Genomic DNA, 18058 nt, shown 5'->3' on the forward strand with positions numbered 1-18058 from the left:
TCTCCACCACTCTCTATCTCACTTTATCTCTCTACCTACCTCCCTCACTATCTCCTTCTCTCTCCCCCTTTCTCTCTCTCTCAATTTCCCACCCTCTACCCCTTCTCTCTCCCACCCTCTCTCTCTCTTCACCCCTCTCTCTGCCTCTGTACCCCTCTCTCCATCTTCTATCTCTCTCCACTGCTCTCTTAACTCGCTTTCTCTCTTTATCTCCCTCCCTCTCTCCACCTTTCTCTATCTCTATCGCTCTATCTTGTTTCTCTATCTTCCTCCCTCTCAATCTCCTTCTCTCTTTCCCTCTTTCTCTCTCTCACTCTCTTTCTATATCTCTTCCCCCTCTCTTCACTCCTTCACTCTCCTTCTCTCTGTATCTCCCTCCCTCTATCTTGTCTCTATCTCAACCACTCTCTATCTCAATTTCTCTATTTCCTCCCTCTCTAACCCCTTCTCTCTCACACCCTCTTTCTCTCTGTCTCACTCTACCTCTCTCCCCCCCTCTCTCTGTCCCCCTGTCTCTATCTTCTCTCCACCACTCTCTAACTCACTTTCTCTCTCTGTCTCCCTCACTCCCCCCCCAACTTCTCTATTTGACACCTCTAATTCTCTGCCCATCCCCGTCAATCGGTTTATTGATCATTACAGGATGTCTCTCTGGTCCTCTCCGCTCCCTCCCCTCTCCTTCACCCTTTCCAACTGTGACTCTCCCCTTGCCTGCCTCCTTCCCACTCTGGAGACCCATATCGGAGTCAGGATCATCATCACTCACATGTGCCCAAGTCCTGTTTTTGTCAACCTGCGCTAGAGAGCAAGTTGGTAAACCTGGCAGAAGCAAAGGATGTTGGTAATGGAGAGGGTGGAGTGCTGTGGGACGGCTCTGGCACAGGAGGCAGAGAAGGAGTGCCATGGGTAGTGGGTGGGTCTCTCTGGTGCTTCCCGCTCACTCCCTTCTTCCATTCCCTTTTCCCACCATGATTCCCCTCTCCCGAACCCCTGAACTCGTGTTCAGTTCCAGTTGCCTTATCAGAAGAAGGATGTGGAAGTACAGTGTAATCGTTCTCCCCGTCACTCTCGACACCTTTCAGAGACTGAGCCCTCATCTCAACCTCATTCATTTCTCTGTTGCAGGCCCGGTCCCCGTGCGGCTGGTGAACGGGAACAACATGTGCTCTGGGAGAGTCGAGGTCTATCATAACTCTACCTGGGGCACCGTCTGTGGCAGGAGCTGGAATACCATTGCGGCAGACCTGGTCTGCAGGGTGTTGAACTGTGGGACGTCTGACTCGGTAACAACAGATGCCTCCTACGGAGAGGGCACTGGGAAGATCTGGCTGGATGGGGTGAAGTGTAACGGGACAGAGCCTGCTCTCAACCAGTGCACTGCCAGCCCATGGGGGGTGAATAACTGCTCCCACACAGAGGACGCTGGAGTGTCCTGCACAGGTGAGTGAGGGTGAGTGTGTTTCTGTTTTGATCTGGGTTTGTTTCCTTAAAATTTTGTTGTTTAATGTACTTAGGGAGAAAATGTTTGAAGACAGTGTGAAAATTGTTGAAGTTATGGTTGACTTCCGGGTCATCAAGGGAATGGCGGTGTAAGGAAAAGGTCTCTCAACAAAAAAGAAGGTAAACTGCCCCATAATCGAATTTAGACAAATACTTAATATTGCATAACTATATTAATGAAGGGGGCAAGGATGATGTCTAAGAACAAGATTAAAAAGTCCGCTCCAAAGGCTGATAAACATAAAGAGACGCAGCAAGGCGACGGGCCTAGCTCCCCCACGGCAAGCCAGGACGGAGATAATGAGGGGGAATCGGGGACTCTGTCCTTGATTCTCGGAGAGATTCGCGAGTTCCGACAAGATAACAGCAAACAGCTGGAAGATATTAAAGGAGAGATAGCAAAAACTAACTCGCGGATAGATGAAGCCGAAGCGAGGATTGTTAGAATTGAAGAGAAGCTACAAAACGCAGAGGAGGTGATAGCAGAAATGCTGAAGCTGCAAGACCAGCTCCAGTGGAAACTAATAGATCAAGAAGGCCGCTCGAGAAGGGAAAATGTGAGGATTTACGGAGTTCCCGAAGGAACTGAAGGTAAATCCGGATTGATGATTCCCTTCGTGGAGAAGCTACTTAGAGAGAACCTTGATATACTGGCCGCAAAAGACCTACAGATAGAAAGAGCTCACCGCGCGTTGGCACCAGAGCCTCCAGCAGGCGCCCAGCCCAGATCGATTCTGATCAGATTTCTCAGTTACAGAACGAAGGAAGAGGTGTTTAAAAGGGCATGGCAAAAGAAAGGTTTCATGTAGAACAACTGTAAAATCAGTTCAGACCACGACTACGCACCGGGGATTCTTGCCAGACGGAAGGAATATACGGAAACACGGAGAGTCCTGAAGGAAAACAACATCAAATTCCAGACCCTTAATCCAGCTCGGCTGAGAGTCTTTTACGACGAAGGGACAAAAACTTACGCTACGGTGGAGGAGGCAACATTGGACCTGGCGGACCGGGGACTACCTATTAAAGTTATCACCCAACCAGAGTCGCTACTGGAGAGGATTCGGCAGAAGTCGTGGCAGTTAGTGGGGCGAGGACGCTCCACACGAACCAGAGTGTCAAACTACAAGGAAAAGCTGCAACTATTCAGACGCGAATGTACAGAGAACACAGATTAATTAAGAGAAATGACTGAAAAGAGTAAATCGGACTTAAAGGTAAAATGAAAACTGGTAACTGAAAATAAACTAGACGGAATAACTTGAATGATAGCAATATGGTTGAGACATAAATAGGAGAAAATTCTCTATGATTATTCAAACTGCTGAGGGCCTTCTAACACGGTGAAGATGGAGGTTATCCCTCTGAACTGAGGCGGGTCGGTGCTCAGGCCTCACTGTGGGAAGTCGGGAAAAATTTTCAAATGTTGCACGTTCAAAAATGTCTAGGGTGTGGTTATATGTCTTGGTTTACTGTTGAGAAGGGATTGCTTACTGTTTGGTTAGAAAAAGAGAGGTTTTTTTTCTACTAGAGAAAAATGCAAACTGAATTGGTAAAAATAATTTCCTATAATGTTAATGGGGTTTTGAATCTAATTAAAAGAAATAAGATTATGTCTAAATTGAAAAAAGAGAGGGCACAAATAGCTTTCCTCCAGGAAACACATATGAGCCAATCTGAACATGGAAAATTAAAAAGAATGGGCTTTGAGCATGTATTTTATTCATCATATAAATTGAGTCACAAAAGAGGGGTAGCTACTTTAATATCAAGTACTCTTAATTATGAACATATTTCAGAGACTAGAGACAAAGAAGGACAGTTCGTAAAAATCACAGGAAGAATAGAAGGTACAGAAATAACATTGCTGAATGTTTATGCTCCTCCAGGTTGTGAATGCTCATTTTATAGACACATTTTTGACCTAATGGTCAGTTCTCAAGGGGTAGTAATTTGTGGAGGGGATTTTAATATTAGATTAAATCCTATATTAGATTCTTCAAGAATAGTTACTCAGAATAAACCTCTGACTCGGAAAGTGAATTCATTGATGGAGGAGTTGGGAATTATAGATGTCTGGAGGGAATTACACCCTACTAGTAAAAATTATACATATTACTCTTTCCCTCATTCAGCCTATTCAAGGATAGACTATTTCTTTATCTTTAATACAGATAGACTCAGGATAAAAAACTGTAATATTGCAACAATTGATCTGTCGGATCATAGCCCAGTCTCTATGTCTCTAATCCTGGAAAGGAAAATGAGGAAAACACTATGGAGGCTAAACTCACATATACTCAATAACCGGAAAGTAATGGAGAGATTAAGGGGAGAAATCAAAGAATATCTAGACCTTAATGACACGGGAGAAACATCACCAGTGATCTTGTGGGATACATTGAAAGCTGTACTGAGAGGGAAAATTATTTCCATTACCACTCACATGAAAAAAATCAATGCACAAAAATTAGCAGACCTTCAAAGAAAATTAAAACAACTTCAAGTTGTAGATAGCAACAAAAGTAATTCAAATCGAAAACAGGAAATTAGGAAATTGCAAAGTGAAATTGACGATATTTATACATTGGAAACTCAAAGAAATTTTCTTTACCTGAGACAAAAGAATTATGAAGTAGGAGGTAAATCAGCTAGATTATTAGCATATAAATTACGAAAACAGCAAGCAGACAATACAATTCATAAAATAAAGAATCCAAAGACAAAGCTTGTGGAGAGTACAATAGGGAAAATTCAAGAGAGTTTTGAAACATATTATCGAGAGCTGTACTCCCAACCCCGGGTCCCCAATGAGCCCTATATAGACAGTGTATTGAATTTTTTAGATCTACCTAAACTTACAGATTTACAAAATGAAAGTTTATTAGAACCAGGAACTGTCAAAGAACTGAACGTGGCCATCTCTAGGTTAAAGGCTGGAAAGTCCCCGGGTTCTGATGGGTTTACCTCAGAGTGGTACAAGTCCCTGAAGACACAGTTAGCCCCATTACTACTTAACACCTTTAATTGGATCTTGCAGAGAGGAGAAACTCCACCTTCCTGGAGAGAAGCGATTATTTCAGTTATTCCTAAAGAGGGTAAAGATAAACTAGAATGTGGCAATTATCGGCCAATTAGTGTTCTTAATTTAGATTACAAACTATTTACATCTATATTAGCGCGCAGATTGGAAAAGTTTTTACCTGGCCTAATCCACTTAGACCAGACTGGATTTATTCAACAAAGACAAGCACAGGACAACATAAGGAGAACTCTGCACATATTAGAACAGGTTAATAAGAACGAGACAGAGACAATGGTAGTAGGATTGGACGGTGAGAAAGCTTTTGATTCGGTTAGTTGGACATTCCTATACAGAGTGTTAGGAAGATTCTGCTTTCAAGAAAAGTTTATTAGAGTAATTCAGACTCTATATGACAGCCCTACAGCCCGAATTAAGATAAATGGGGACCTCTCTGACTCCTTCATCTTAGAGAGAGGCACTAGACAGGGATGCCCAATTTCTCCTCTCCTTTTTGCGCTATATATTGAACCGCTTGCCCAACTAATAAGACAGAGCGAAATCGTAAAAGGTATCAAGGTGGCAGGGATTGAACAGAAAGTGGCGTTATTCGCAGATGATGTTTTGGTCTATCTGAGTGAATCAGAAAAATCATTTATAGGATTGTTTACACTGTTGGATGACTTTGGGAAAATATCAGGTTATAAAATAAATGTAAAGGAAACGCAGGTTATGTCCCTAAATTATACACCATCCAAAAAGTTTCAGGATACATATGATCTTAAGTGGGAAGCTAAATCATTAAAATATTTAGGAATAACCCTGCCGAAGGATCTTTCAACGCTGTCACAGGTAAATTATGGGCCATTAATCTCAGAGATAAAAGCAGATATGCATAGATGGAATCTTATCCCCTTTTTAAGTTTAAATTCAAGGATAAATACTATAAAAATGAATATTCTTCCTCGGTTATTGTATCTTTTCCGTACTTTACCGGTGGAGGTGGATGATAATCAATTCAGGGAATGGGACAAATGGATTTCCCGCTTCATTTGGCAAGGAAAGAAACCTAGAATTCGATATAACACCTTACAGTTAGGGAAGGAAGGAGGAGGTATGGTTCTTCCTTGCCTGAGAAATTATTTTTATGCCTCACAGATAACCCCTCTGTTATATTGGTGTAATAGGGAATATAAGGCTAGATGGAAGGAAATAGAATTTGGATTAGTTGACAGTTTTCCTCTTCAGGCCTCAATAGCTGACAAAGGATTGATGGCCCAGTTGGAAAAATTTAAAAACGCTTGGATAAATCTTACATTAAAAGTATGGCAGAAGATGGTTAATTCATGTGGAATTAATAACATGTTAAAACTCTTTAGATGGTGTGGATATGATACCGAATTCCTTCCCAACAGAGGAGATAAAAGATTTGAGCTATGGATAAAGAAAGGTCTTACAACCTACCTCTCATTTATAGATAAAAGAGTATTACAAAGTTTCCAAATCCTGCAGGACAAACATGGCCTAGAACATAATGACTTTTTTAGGTACCTTCAAGTACGAAACTATGTTAACCAGAGTTGTAGATATACAGACCTATCAACAGTCGAATTAGAATTTTTCAAGATTCTGAATTAGGCTTGCAGTTCAATACCTAGTAAATCAGTTTCTCGATTATATAATGCACTCTCCCATGCTAAAAATGTAAATACACTGTATATTAAAGAGAAGTGGGAGAAAGAAGCGGGGTTGGTACTTTCAGAGGAGGCTTGGGGGAAAATCTGCAGCTTTCAATGGTCCTCGACTAATTCTTTGACTTGGAGAGAACATTGTTGGAAAAACATTATAAAATACTTCAAGACCCCATATCAGGAAAAATATAAAGATACAAATGTGATGTGTTGGAGAAGGTGCGGCTCCAAGGAGGCAAATCATTTTCATATTTTTTGATATTGCCCTAAATTAAGTCTATTTTGGGAAGGTATTCATAGAACATTAGTTAAGGTACTTAGGTCCCAGATACCTCTGAACTTTGAGACGCTCTATTTGGGGCATGTATTGTTTCTTGAACAGAAGGAAGATATAAAGTTGCTGCAGGCCCTCTTAGCGGCAAGTAAGAAATCAATCACTAGAAAATGGCTAAATCCAATACCACCTACATTAGAAGATTGGTACGAAATTATCTTGGAAATATTTAAAATGGAAAAGCTGACTTACTCCCTGAGAACTCAAAAAGAAAAATTTTATCAAATCTGGAATAAATGGATTGAATATATAACCCCAATGCGAGCAGACTTTAGATGACTCTCCTAATGATTTATACTGCTCTTCTCATCAACACAGTAATATTGCTAACGTAAGCACCCCTAGTCTAAATGTTTGTTTTTTTTGTTTTCTTTTGGAAAATAGAGAATTAACACAAGTAAAGGGAAAGATTTGGGAAAGGGATAAAAAAATGAAAAAATTAAGTAAATAAGTACATAGGGATTGGATAATTATGTCTGCGGGCAGGAGCAAGCATGAACAAATTAGGATATAAACACCTACAATGGTTGATACATAGGCTTATATACAACATTTTGGACCAGTGGAAATGGTCCAGAAGGGTTATATGGAAACTATTATTACCATTTTTCTTAACAACTAATTCCATTACTTAGCCTAATAAGTTAGATTTACCACAGTACATAATTATCTGTTTAAATGTTTATTTTCCTTTTATATCATCTCAATGTGTACTTAAGAATGTATAAATAATTGTAGTTTTATACATATAAAAAAATAGAAAAAGTTATATGTGTGAAAAAAGTACATGATATTTGTGAATTCCTTATCCAAATAAAAATAAAATTAAAAAAAAAAGAAAATTGTTGAAGTTGTGAATAGATGGAAGGTGGTGAAAGGACACAGCATCCTCTCTCTCTCTCTCCCTCCCTCTCTCTCTCTCTAGCCTTCTCTCCTCTATTCCTCTGGCTTTCACCCTCCTCCCTGCCCTCTCTCTCTCAACACCCCTCTCTGAATCCTCTTTTGATTCCCCCTCTTTCCCCCTCTCTCTCCCCCTTTCTCAATCCTCCTCTCTGTCTACCCTCCCCCTTTTCTCTCCCTCTTTCTCTCAACTTTCTCTCCCCCTCTCTCACCTCTCTATTTCCACTGCTTTCTATCTCGCTTTCTCTCGCTATCTCCCTCCCTCTCTATCTCCTTCACCGTCTCTCTCCCTGTCTATCTTGCTCTCTCTCTCTCACTCTCTCCCCTCACTCTCCCTCTCCCTCTGTGTTCAAAGATTCAAAGGTTAACATTTAATGTCAGAGAAATGTATACAATATACATCCTGAAATGCTTTTTCTTCACAAGCATCCATGAAAACAGAGAAGTGCCCCAAAGAATGAACGACAGTTAAACGTGAAAACCCCAAGGTCCCCCTTAGCTCCCCCCTCGCGCGTGTTAGCGGAGCGAGCAACGATCCCCCCTCCCCCCACCGGCAAAAAAAAACAAACATCAGTTCCACACCGAGCACTCAAGTGAGAGCAGAGCAATAGCAAAGAAACAGACCCGCAGTTACCCCAAAGATTTTACTTTTCATCGGGCATTTGACAAACCACAGGCTCTCTCTCTCCCAAATGAGGGAGAGGGAGGTGTCTCCATTTTCCCAGTGAGCGGGGAGACATAACATAACAAACAACTCGCTCGTTTATGATGTTAAAAAGTCCTTTTCGAGCTCTGTGCCTGCAGATCGCAAAGATCCCGGGCCTTCGAACACACAGCAGCAGTGGATTTTCCGGCTCCCCCGACGACACACGGGTCTCCGGCCGTGACACCGACCCTCAATCTGCCCGTCTCCAAATCACCGAGATCTTAGGCTTCCAAATACGAGCCGGACTCTCAGGCCAAACCCTTGGCATGCTGAATGACGGCTAGTCCTGAAACCCCTGAGAAAGAGTCCCATTCCCACAAAAAACCAAAGTCAGTGTGTAATTCCAGGTCAGGATCTTCAAAAGAACACTGAAAGGGAAAGATAAAGATATTAAAGATGGAAATAGAGCTGTTTCCGAAGATGCAAGGAAAGGAGTCGCTGTTTACCGCCATCTTAACTCCACCTCCATCTCTCTATCTCCTCCGCTCTCTATCTCGCTTCTCTCTCTGTCTTCCTCCCCTATATTTCTTCTCACCCTCTTTCTCTGTATCCCTCTCCCTCCCTTCCTCCCTCTCCCTCTCTCTATCTATCTCTATCTCTCTCTCCCTCCCCACTATCTGTCTCTTGCCCTATCTATCTTTATCACTCTCTCTCTCTTTCTATCCTCACTATCCCTTTTCTTCTCCTTCTCTTTCTCCTTTCTGCCCCCACTCTCTATCCTCTACCACCCTCTCCCTACCACTCTGTCTCTCCTCTACCAGCCTCTCCCTACCTTCTCTCACTCTCTCCCTCTCAACACCCACCCTCTCTGTCCTCCATCTCTCACCCCTCTCCCTCTCAACGCCTCTCCCTCCCTCCCTCCCCATACCTCTGACACCTCTAATTCTCTGCCCATCCCCGTCAATCGGTTTATTGATCATTACAGGATGTCTCTCTGGTCCTCTCCGCTCCCTCCCCTCTCCTTTCCCCCTTTCCAACTGTGACTCTCCCCTTGCCTGCCTCCTTCCCACTCTGGAGACCCATATCGGCATCACTCACATGTGCCCAAGTCCTGTTTTTGTCAACCTGCGCTAGAGAGCAAGTTGGTAAACCTGGCAGAAGCAAAGGATGTTGGTAATGGAGAGGGTGGAGTGCTGTGGGACGGCTCTGGCACAGGAGGCAGAGAAGGAGTGCCATGGGTAGTGGGTGGGTCTCTCTGGTGCTTCCCGCTCACTCCCTTCTTCCATTCCCTTTTCCCACCATGATTCCCCTCTCCCGAACCCCTGAACTCATGTTCAGTTCCAGTTGCCTTATCAGAAGAAGGATGTGGAAGTACAGTGTAATCGTTCTCCCCATCACTCTCGACACATTTCAAAGACTGAACCCTCATCTCAACCTCATTCCCTTCTCTGTTCTAGGCCCAGTCCCTGTCCGGCTGGTGAACGGGAACAACATGTGCTCTGGGAGAGTCGAGGTCTATCATAACTCTACCTGGGGCACCGTCTGTGGCAGGAGCTGGAATAGGAGTGAGGCGGACGTGGTCTGCAGGGTGTTGAACTGTGGGACGTCTGAGTCAGTAACAACAGATGCCTCTTACGGAGAGGGCACTGGGAAGATCTGGCTGGATGGGGTGAAGTGTAACGGGACGGAGCCTGCTCTCGATCAGTGCCCTGCCAGCCCATGGGGGGTGAATAACTGCTCCCACACAGAGGACACTGGAGTCTCCTGCACAGGTGAGTGTGGGTAGGTTTCTGCATTGATTGGGGGGGGGGAGTTTCCTTAAAATTTTGTGGTTTAATGTACTTTTATAGGAAATGTTTCAAGAAGATGTGAAAATTTTTACACTTGTGAAATGCAAGAAGATATGAAAGGACACACCAGACTTTAGATCACCCTAACAACTTACACAGTGACTTTGAGGATCTACGGATGTGAACCCCAAGATCCCTCAGTTTCTCCACACTGTTAAGAGTCCTGCCCTTAATCGTTTATTCTGTCTTCAAGTTCAGACTTTCAAAGTGAATCACTTCACACTTTTCTAGATTGAACTCCACCAGCCCAGCTCTGCATCCTACCAATGTCCGATTGTAACCACCAACAACCCTCCACAATCTGCACACTCCACCAACCATCATATCATCTGCACAAAGACTCTGGTTCTCTCCTCCATTTCCTGGATATCCATGCTCTTCACATCTTCCATTTCCTTTACAGGGATAGAGTTTGACTTGTGTCGAAGGAGTTTTCCGAGATGTTGCCTGCATTGGGGAGCATGAGATAGAAGGAGAGGGTGGACAGATGTTCTCTCTGGAGTGTCAGAGACTGAGGGGGAGACCGGAAAGAAATTGATACACTGATTCGAGGCACGGATAGGGCAGATGGTTCAGGGTGTTTTTCCCCGGGATGGAAACGTCAAATACCACAGGGCACTAGAGGGGGAATGTGTAAAGGAGATTTATGGAGAAGGTTATATTATACAGACATTGGTGGCTGCCAGGAAACTACTGCCTGGGGAGGTCGTGTGAGCAGTTACAACATCAGTGTATAAAACATTTAGACAGGCCCATGTGAAAGCTGGTATTGAGGAATATGGACAGTGTGTGGGCAGCTGCCATCAGTCAGTCTGGCAGTCTGGTCAGCAGTTTCATGTTGGTCAAAGTTGAACAAAGGGAAGTATGGTGCTGTGAGGGTGGAGCTGGCCAAAGTTCAATGGAACAATACCCTTGCAGGGATGAAAGTGGAACAGCAATGGCAAGTGTTTCTGGGAATAATGTGGAAGGTGCAGGATCAGTTCATTCCAAAGAGGAAGAAAGATCCTAAGGGGAGTAAGGGGAGGCCGTGGCTGACAAGGGAAATAATGGACAGTATAAAAATAAAAGAGAAGAAGTATGACATAGCAAAGACGAGTGGGAAGCTGGAGGATTGGGAAACTTTTAAAGAGCAACAGAAGGTAACTAAAGGGGCAATACGCAGAGGAAAAAATGAGGTACGAAGGTAAACTAGCCAAGAATATAAAGGAGGATAGTAAAAGCTTCTTTAGGTATGTGAAAAGGAAAAAAAATAGCTAAGACCAAAATTGGGCCCTTGAAGACAAAAGTGGGTGAATTTATTATGGGGAACAAGGAAATGGCAGACAAGTTGAACAGATACTTTGGATCTGTCTTCACTGGGGAAGACACAAACAATCTCCCAGATGTAATAGTGGCCAAAGGACCTAGGGTAACAGAGGAACTGAAGGAAATTTATATTAGGCAGGAAATGGTGTTGGATAGGCTGTTGGGTCTGAAGCCTGATAAGTCCCCGGGACCTGATGGTCTGCATCCCAGGGTACTTAAGCAGGTGGCTTTAGAAATCATGGATGCATTGGTAATCATTTTCCAATGTTCTGTAGATTCAGGATCAGTTCCTGTGGATTGGAGGGTGGCTAATGTTGTCCCTCTCTTCAAGAAGGGAGGGAGAGAGAAAACAGGGAATTATAGACCAGTTAGCCTGATGTCGGTGGTGGGAAAGATGCTGGAGTCAATTATAAAAGATGAAATTACAACACATTTGGATAGCAGTAACAGGATCGGTCCGAGTCAGCATGGATTTACGAAGGGGAAATCGTGCTTGACTAATCTTCTGGAATTTTTTGAGGATGTAACTATGAAAATGGACACAGGAGAGTCAGTGGATGTAGTGTACCTGGACTTTCAGAAAGCCTTTGATAAAGTCCCACATAGGAGATTAGTGGGCAAAATAAGGGCACATGATATTGGGGGCAGAGTGGATTGAAAATTGGCTGGCTGACAGAAAGCAAAGAGTAGCGATTAACGGGTCCCTTTCGGAATGGCAGGCGGTGACCAGTGGGGTACCGCAGGGTTCAGTGCTGGGACCGCAGCTGTTTACAATATATATTAATGATTTAGATGAGGGAATTAAAAGTAACATTAGCAAATTTGCCGATGACACAAAGCTGGGTGGCAGTGTGAAATGTGAGGAGGATGTTATGAGAATGCAGGGTGACTTGGACAGGCTGGGTGAGTGGGCAGATGAATGGCAGATGCAGTTTAATGAGGATAAATGTGAGGTTATCCACTTTGGTGGTAAGAACAGGAAGGCAGATTATTATCTAAATGGAGTCAAGTTAGGAAAAGGGGAAGCACAACGAGATCTAGGTGTTCTTGTACATCAGTCACTGAAAGCAAGCATGCAAGTACAGCAGGCAGTGAAGAAAGCTAATGGCATGCTGGCCTTCATAACAAGGGGAATTGAGTATAAGAGCAAAGAGGTCCTTCTGCAGCTGTACAGGGCCATGGTGAGACCACACCCGGAGTACTGTGTGCAGTGTTGGTCTCCAAATTTGAGGAAGGACATTCTTGCTATTGAGGGAGTGCAGCGTAGGTTCATAAGGTTAATTCCTGGGATGGTGGGACTGTCATATGTCGAAAGATTGGAGCGACTGGGCTTGTATACTCTGGAATTTAGAAGGCTGAGAGGGGATCTTATTGAAACATATAAGATTATTAAGGGATTGGACACGCTGCCGGCAGGAAACATTTTCCCGCTGATGGGTGAGTCCAGAACCAGAGGCCACAGTTTAAGAATAAGGGTTAGGCCATTTAGAACGGAGTTGAGGAAAAACTTTTTCACCCAGAGAGTGGTGGATATATGGAATGCTCTGCCCCAGAAGGCTGTGGAGGCCAAGTCTCTGGATGCTTTCAAGAAAGAGATGGATAGAGCTCTTAAAGATAGCGGAATCAAAGGTTATGGAGATAAGGCAGGAACTGTATACTGATTGTGGATGATCAGGCATGTTCACAGTGAATGACAGTGCTAGCTCGAAGGGCCAAATGGCCTACTCCTGCACCTATTGTCTGTTGTCTATTGGTCCGAAGTCCCTGTTCCTGTGCTGTTCTGTTCTGTGCTCGATGTTCCTTCCCTAGAGCACTGATCTCCCACCCAGTCGAACCCCATTCTTCCCTCAGTCCAAGCCCCATTTCACATTGCAGAGTCGAACCCTTCTCTCACGTCACTCTCGACTGCTTACAATATGGGAATCCTCATTTTAAACTTCTCTGTTCCAGGCCCGGTCCCTGTCCGGCTGGTGAATGGCAACAACATGTGCTCTGGGAGAGTTGAGGTCTATCATAACTCTGCCTGGGGCACCGTCTGTGGCAGGAGCTGGAATACTATTGCGGCGGACGTGGTCTGCAGGGTGTTGAACTGTGGAAGGTCCCAGTTAATAACTAGAAATGCCTCCTACGGAGAGGGCACTGGGAAGATCTGGCTAGATGGGGTGAAGTGTAACGGGACAGAGCCTGCTCTCGACCAGTGTGCTGCCAGCCCATGGGGGGTGAATAACTGCTCCCACGCAGAGGACGCTGGAGTCTCCTGCACAGGTGAGTGTGGGTGAGCAGTGAGGGTGTGCTTTACACTGAAACCTCTGGTGTGCAATTTAGTGAACTCTAGTGTTGATCAGTTTCTGCACCTGACTGCATCCCTGTCCTCAAGTCCCTCATCCACCGTGATTCCTGGTTGTCAGGTCCAACTGCAGGTGGTGGGAGATAGTCGGATTGTAGTGCAGGCTGTCCAAATCACTGCACAGTCTGAAAGTCTCAAAGCTGGAGGAGTAGTTCCCTCGTTCTAGCAATTAGAGGCCCTATCCCATTGCCGGGTTGGGATTTTTTGGATTGAACCTTGACCAGAATTGAGGTAGACTGTGAAAACATGAGGGGATAGTGGGATCAGTCTGGGTGGTCAAAGGAATTGCCACAGAGGGCACAACCTCAGAATAGAGGGACGTCTCTTTAGAGATGAGGAAGAATATTTTTTAGCAAGTACATGGTGGATCTGTGGAATTCATTTCTAGAGGCAGATGTGGAGGCCAAGTCATTGGGTAAAGCAATGTTAACATTCATTTCTAGAGGTCTGGAACACCTAGACCTGTGTTGGCATGTGGCCAAGTGGTTAAGGTGTCTAGTGATTTGAAGGTCGCTAGTTCGAGCCTTAGCTGAGGCAGCATATGTGTCCTTGAGCAAGGCACTTAACCACACATTGCTCTGTGACGACACTGGTCCCAGGCTGTATGGGTCCTAATGCCCTTCCCTTGGACAACATCGGTGGCGTGGAGAGGGGAGACTTGCAGCATGGGTAACTGCCAGTCTTCCATACAACCTTGCCCAGGCCTGCGCCCTGGAAACTTTCCAAGGTGCAAATCCATGGTCTCATGAGACTAATGGATGCCTATATAAGAACACCTCACAAGTAACTTGTTATTTGGAAATTATCTCCAGTCCTGCAGATTACCTGAAACATCATACTTTAAAACATAGAGAGCAAAGCAACGCCATCTCACAAAATGGAGGACGTAAAACAGTTCCACAAAATTGTAGTCTCCATCTCCAAAGCACACGGCAGGAACAAAGACAGTTCGACTGTGTGCTTTCACTGTTCTTGACCCATTCGAGTTCAGCATTTTCTTCCATATTTTAAATCCACCATGGCCAACATCTTCCCACTTTTGTCCACAGAAACTCCTGGGATTCACACTACTGTTTATATGTCTGAGTGAATATAGCATAAATGGAACACCAGCATTCATGACTACATCAAGTAATACTGATAAAGATTTAAGAATATTATCGGAACAATAACATGCAGAAACATGATAAAAATGTCCCCAATTTCATACCATATATCAAGGCATTTAATAGTAATTAATACATAAACAACATGGCAGTATGAAATCAAACAAAATCACCGAAAGGAATTTAGAATGGCATGTAGGACACAAGCACTTAAGTTATTAAAGTTGACATAAAAGTCAGTTGTTCATCCATTGTCGTCGATGAAGACCTCGACACCATTAGTCACTTTGAGACTGGATGTGGTGTGTCCGAAGATGACTGGTCAGGCCAATTCGGGCACGGAGTGTCCTGGCACATGTTGGGCAGACGTGTGTAGGCACTGCAGTTGTTGCGCTGGTGGCTCTGCACTTGCACAGCTCGCGCTTACGTTGTACTTCAGCAATGCGCCTTGCTTCGTAGGCTTGACAACCCTTGTGGATGAGGCCGCGCCAGGTAGGGCAGTTTTAGAAACATAGAAACATAGAAAATAGGTGCAGGAGTAGGCCATTCGGCCCTTCGAGCCTGCACTGCCATTCATTATGATCATGGCTGATCATCCAACTCAGAACCCTGCCCCAGCCTTCCCTCCATACCCCCTGACCCCCGTAGCCACAAGGGCCATATCTAACTCCCTCTTAAATATAGCCAATGAACTGGCCTCAACTGTTTCCTGTGGCAGAGAATTCCACGGATTCACCACTCTCTGTGTGAAGAAGTTTTTCCTAATCTCAGTCCTAAAAGGCTTCCCCTCTATCCTCAGACTGTGGCCCCTCATTCTGGACTTCCCCAACATCGGGAATAATCCTCCTGCATCTAGCCTGTCCAATCCCTTTAGGATCTTATACGTTTCAATCAGATCCCCCCTCAATCTTCTAAATTCCAATGAGTACAAGCCCAGTTCATCCAGTCTTTCTTCATATGAAAGTCCTGCCATCCCAGGAATCAATCTGGTGAACCTTCTTTGTACTTCCTCTATGGCAAGGATGTCTTTCCTCAGATTAGGGGACCAAAACTGCACACAATACTCCAGGTGTGGTCTCACCAAGGCCTTGTACAACTGCAGTAGTACCTCCCTGCTCCTGTACTCGAATCCTCTCGCTATAAATGCCAGCATATCATTCGCCTTTTTCACCGCCTGCTGTACCTGCATGCCCACTTTCAATGACTGGTGTATAATGACACCCAGGTCTCGTTGCACCTCCCCTTTTCCTAATCGGCCACCATTCAGCTAATAATCTGTTTTCCTGTTTTTGCCACCAAAGTGGATAACCTCACATTTATCCACATTACATTGCATCTGCCATGAACTTGCCCACTCACCCAACCTATCCAAGTCACCCTGCATCCTCTTAGCATCCTCCTCACAGCTAACACTGCCGCCCAGCTTCGTGTCATCCGCAAACTTGGAGATGCTGCATTTAATTCCCTCATCCAAGTGATTAATATATATTGTAAACAACTGGGGTCCCAGCACTGAGCCTTGCGGTACCCCACTAGTCACTGCCTGCCATTCTGAAAAGGTCCCGTTTATTCCCACTCTTTGCTTCCTGTCTGCCAACCAATTCTCCACTTTTGTGCCAGCGTTTCCCAAGAGGTCGTGTCTCTGTCAAGTGACTTCAGGGCGGCCTTCATGGTGTGTCTTTGTAACATTTCTTTTGCCCTCCATGCGAGCGTCTTCCAGCAGAGAATTACCCAAAGAAGAGCTGCTTGGGTACGTGCTCGTCCGGCATGCGGATGACATGACCTGCCCACCGGGTCTGTGCTCTCATCAGCAGTGTGTGGACTGATGGCAGACTTGCTCTAGAGAGAACTTCAGTGTCTGGTACTTTGTCTTGCCATCTGATGCCTAATATTCTGCGAAGACAAGTCATGTAGAAATGGTTGAGCTATCTTGCATGCCTTCGATACACAGTCCACGTGTCACAGGCATACAGGAGGGTAGTGAGTACCACGGCTCTGTAGACCATCAGTTTTGTTGCTGGACTGATTGCTTGATGTTCCGATACAGTGGAGTGCAGTCTACCGAAAGCAGAACTTGCCTTCACTATTCTGCAGTTAACTTCTGTATCAGTAGTTACTGCGCGGGAGAGGGTGCTGCCAAGGTAAGTAAACTGGTCCACTGCCTGTAGTTTCCGTCCTTTGACTGTGATTTTGGGTTCTGTGTACGGTGCATGAGGGACAGGCTGGTGCATAACTTCGGTCTTTTTGATGTTGACGGTGAGTCCAAAGTTGTCACAAGCCGTGGAGAATTTGTCCATATTGACTTGCATCTCTGGCTCTGAACCAGCATACAGGACGCAGTCATCGGCAAAGAGGAAGTCTCTCAGAACAGTCTCCTTCACTTTGGTAACAGCTTGAGGTCTCCTCAGGTTGAAGAGCTTCCCATCCACTCTGTACTTGAGGCTGATTCCAGCATCACTGTCCTGGAAGGCATCATTCGACATGGCAGAAAACATCATGCTGAACAGTGTGGGTGTGAGCACACAGCCCTGTTTGACGCCATTAGTGACTGGGAACGCCTCAGAGGATTCTCCGCCGTCCAGCACTCTGGCCATCATGGAACTGGCGTACCACCTGAATGAATTTGGCAGGGCAGCTGAACTTTGACATGATCCTTCACAGGCCTTGTCGGCAGACAGTGTCGAAGGCTTTCGTGGGGTCAACAGAAGATGTGTAGAGTTCACGATTCTGCTCCTGACACTTCTCCTGAAGTTGGCGCACAGCAAAAGTCACGTCAATAGTCCCACGACCTTTGCGAAAGCCCAGCTCCAGATGAGTGACCAGATGATTTAGCAGGACTCTTGCAAGAGTTTCTCCTCTGATGGAGAGCAGCGAGATTCCTCAGTGGTTGTCACATACTTGTTCATTGCCCTTCCTCTTGTAGAGGTGTACGATGGATGCATCTTTAAGTTCCTGAGGAATGGATCCTTGCTTCCAAAAAGACTGGAACAACTCAGTGAGCCTCTCTATAAGTACAAGACCACTGTCTTTGTAGATCTCTGCAGGTATGGCGTCTGCCCCTGGGGCTTTGCCACTGGATAGCTGGCTGACAGCTTCCGTGACTTTGGCTACTACCGGTGGGTCATCCATGGCGCTGTTGATGTTGACCTGGGGGATCCTGTCTATTGCCTCATTGTTAATAGATGACGGTCGGTTGAGGACGGCTTCAAAGTGTTCAGCCCATCTCTGCAGGATCTGAGCCTTCTCTGTAATGAGAGTTGTACCATCTATACTCAGGAGGGGGGACTCCCGAGAGACTGAGCTCCGTGGAGAGTGTTGAGGGCTTCATAGAATCATTTTGAGTTGTTTCTGTCGGCG

At 45.0% G+C, this 18058-nt stretch overlaps 1 protein-coding gene across 1 annotated transcript; it reads left to right on the top strand.

The window, feature by feature from the left end:
- The first annotated feature begins 1031 nt into the window (after positions 1-1031).
- LOC140190187 (CD5 antigen-like) lies at positions 1032-17347 on the top strand. The gene is made up of 4 exons (XM_072246701.1): positions 1032-1440; positions 9551-9865; positions 13199-13513; positions 17247-17347. The coding sequence occupies exons 1-4, from the start codon at positions 1032-1034 to the stop codon at positions 17345-17347; spliced, it is 1140 nt and encodes a 379-aa protein (XP_072102802.1).
- The last annotated feature ends 711 nt before the right edge of the window (positions 17348-18058 follow it).

Source organism: Mobula birostris, chromosome 29, assembly GCF_030028105.1.
Source record: "Mobula birostris isolate sMobBir1 chromosome 29, sMobBir1.hap1, whole genome shotgun sequence".
In the NCBI taxonomy this organism is placed as follows: domain Eukaryota; kingdom Metazoa; phylum Chordata; class Chondrichthyes; order Myliobatiformes; family Myliobatidae; genus Mobula; species Mobula birostris.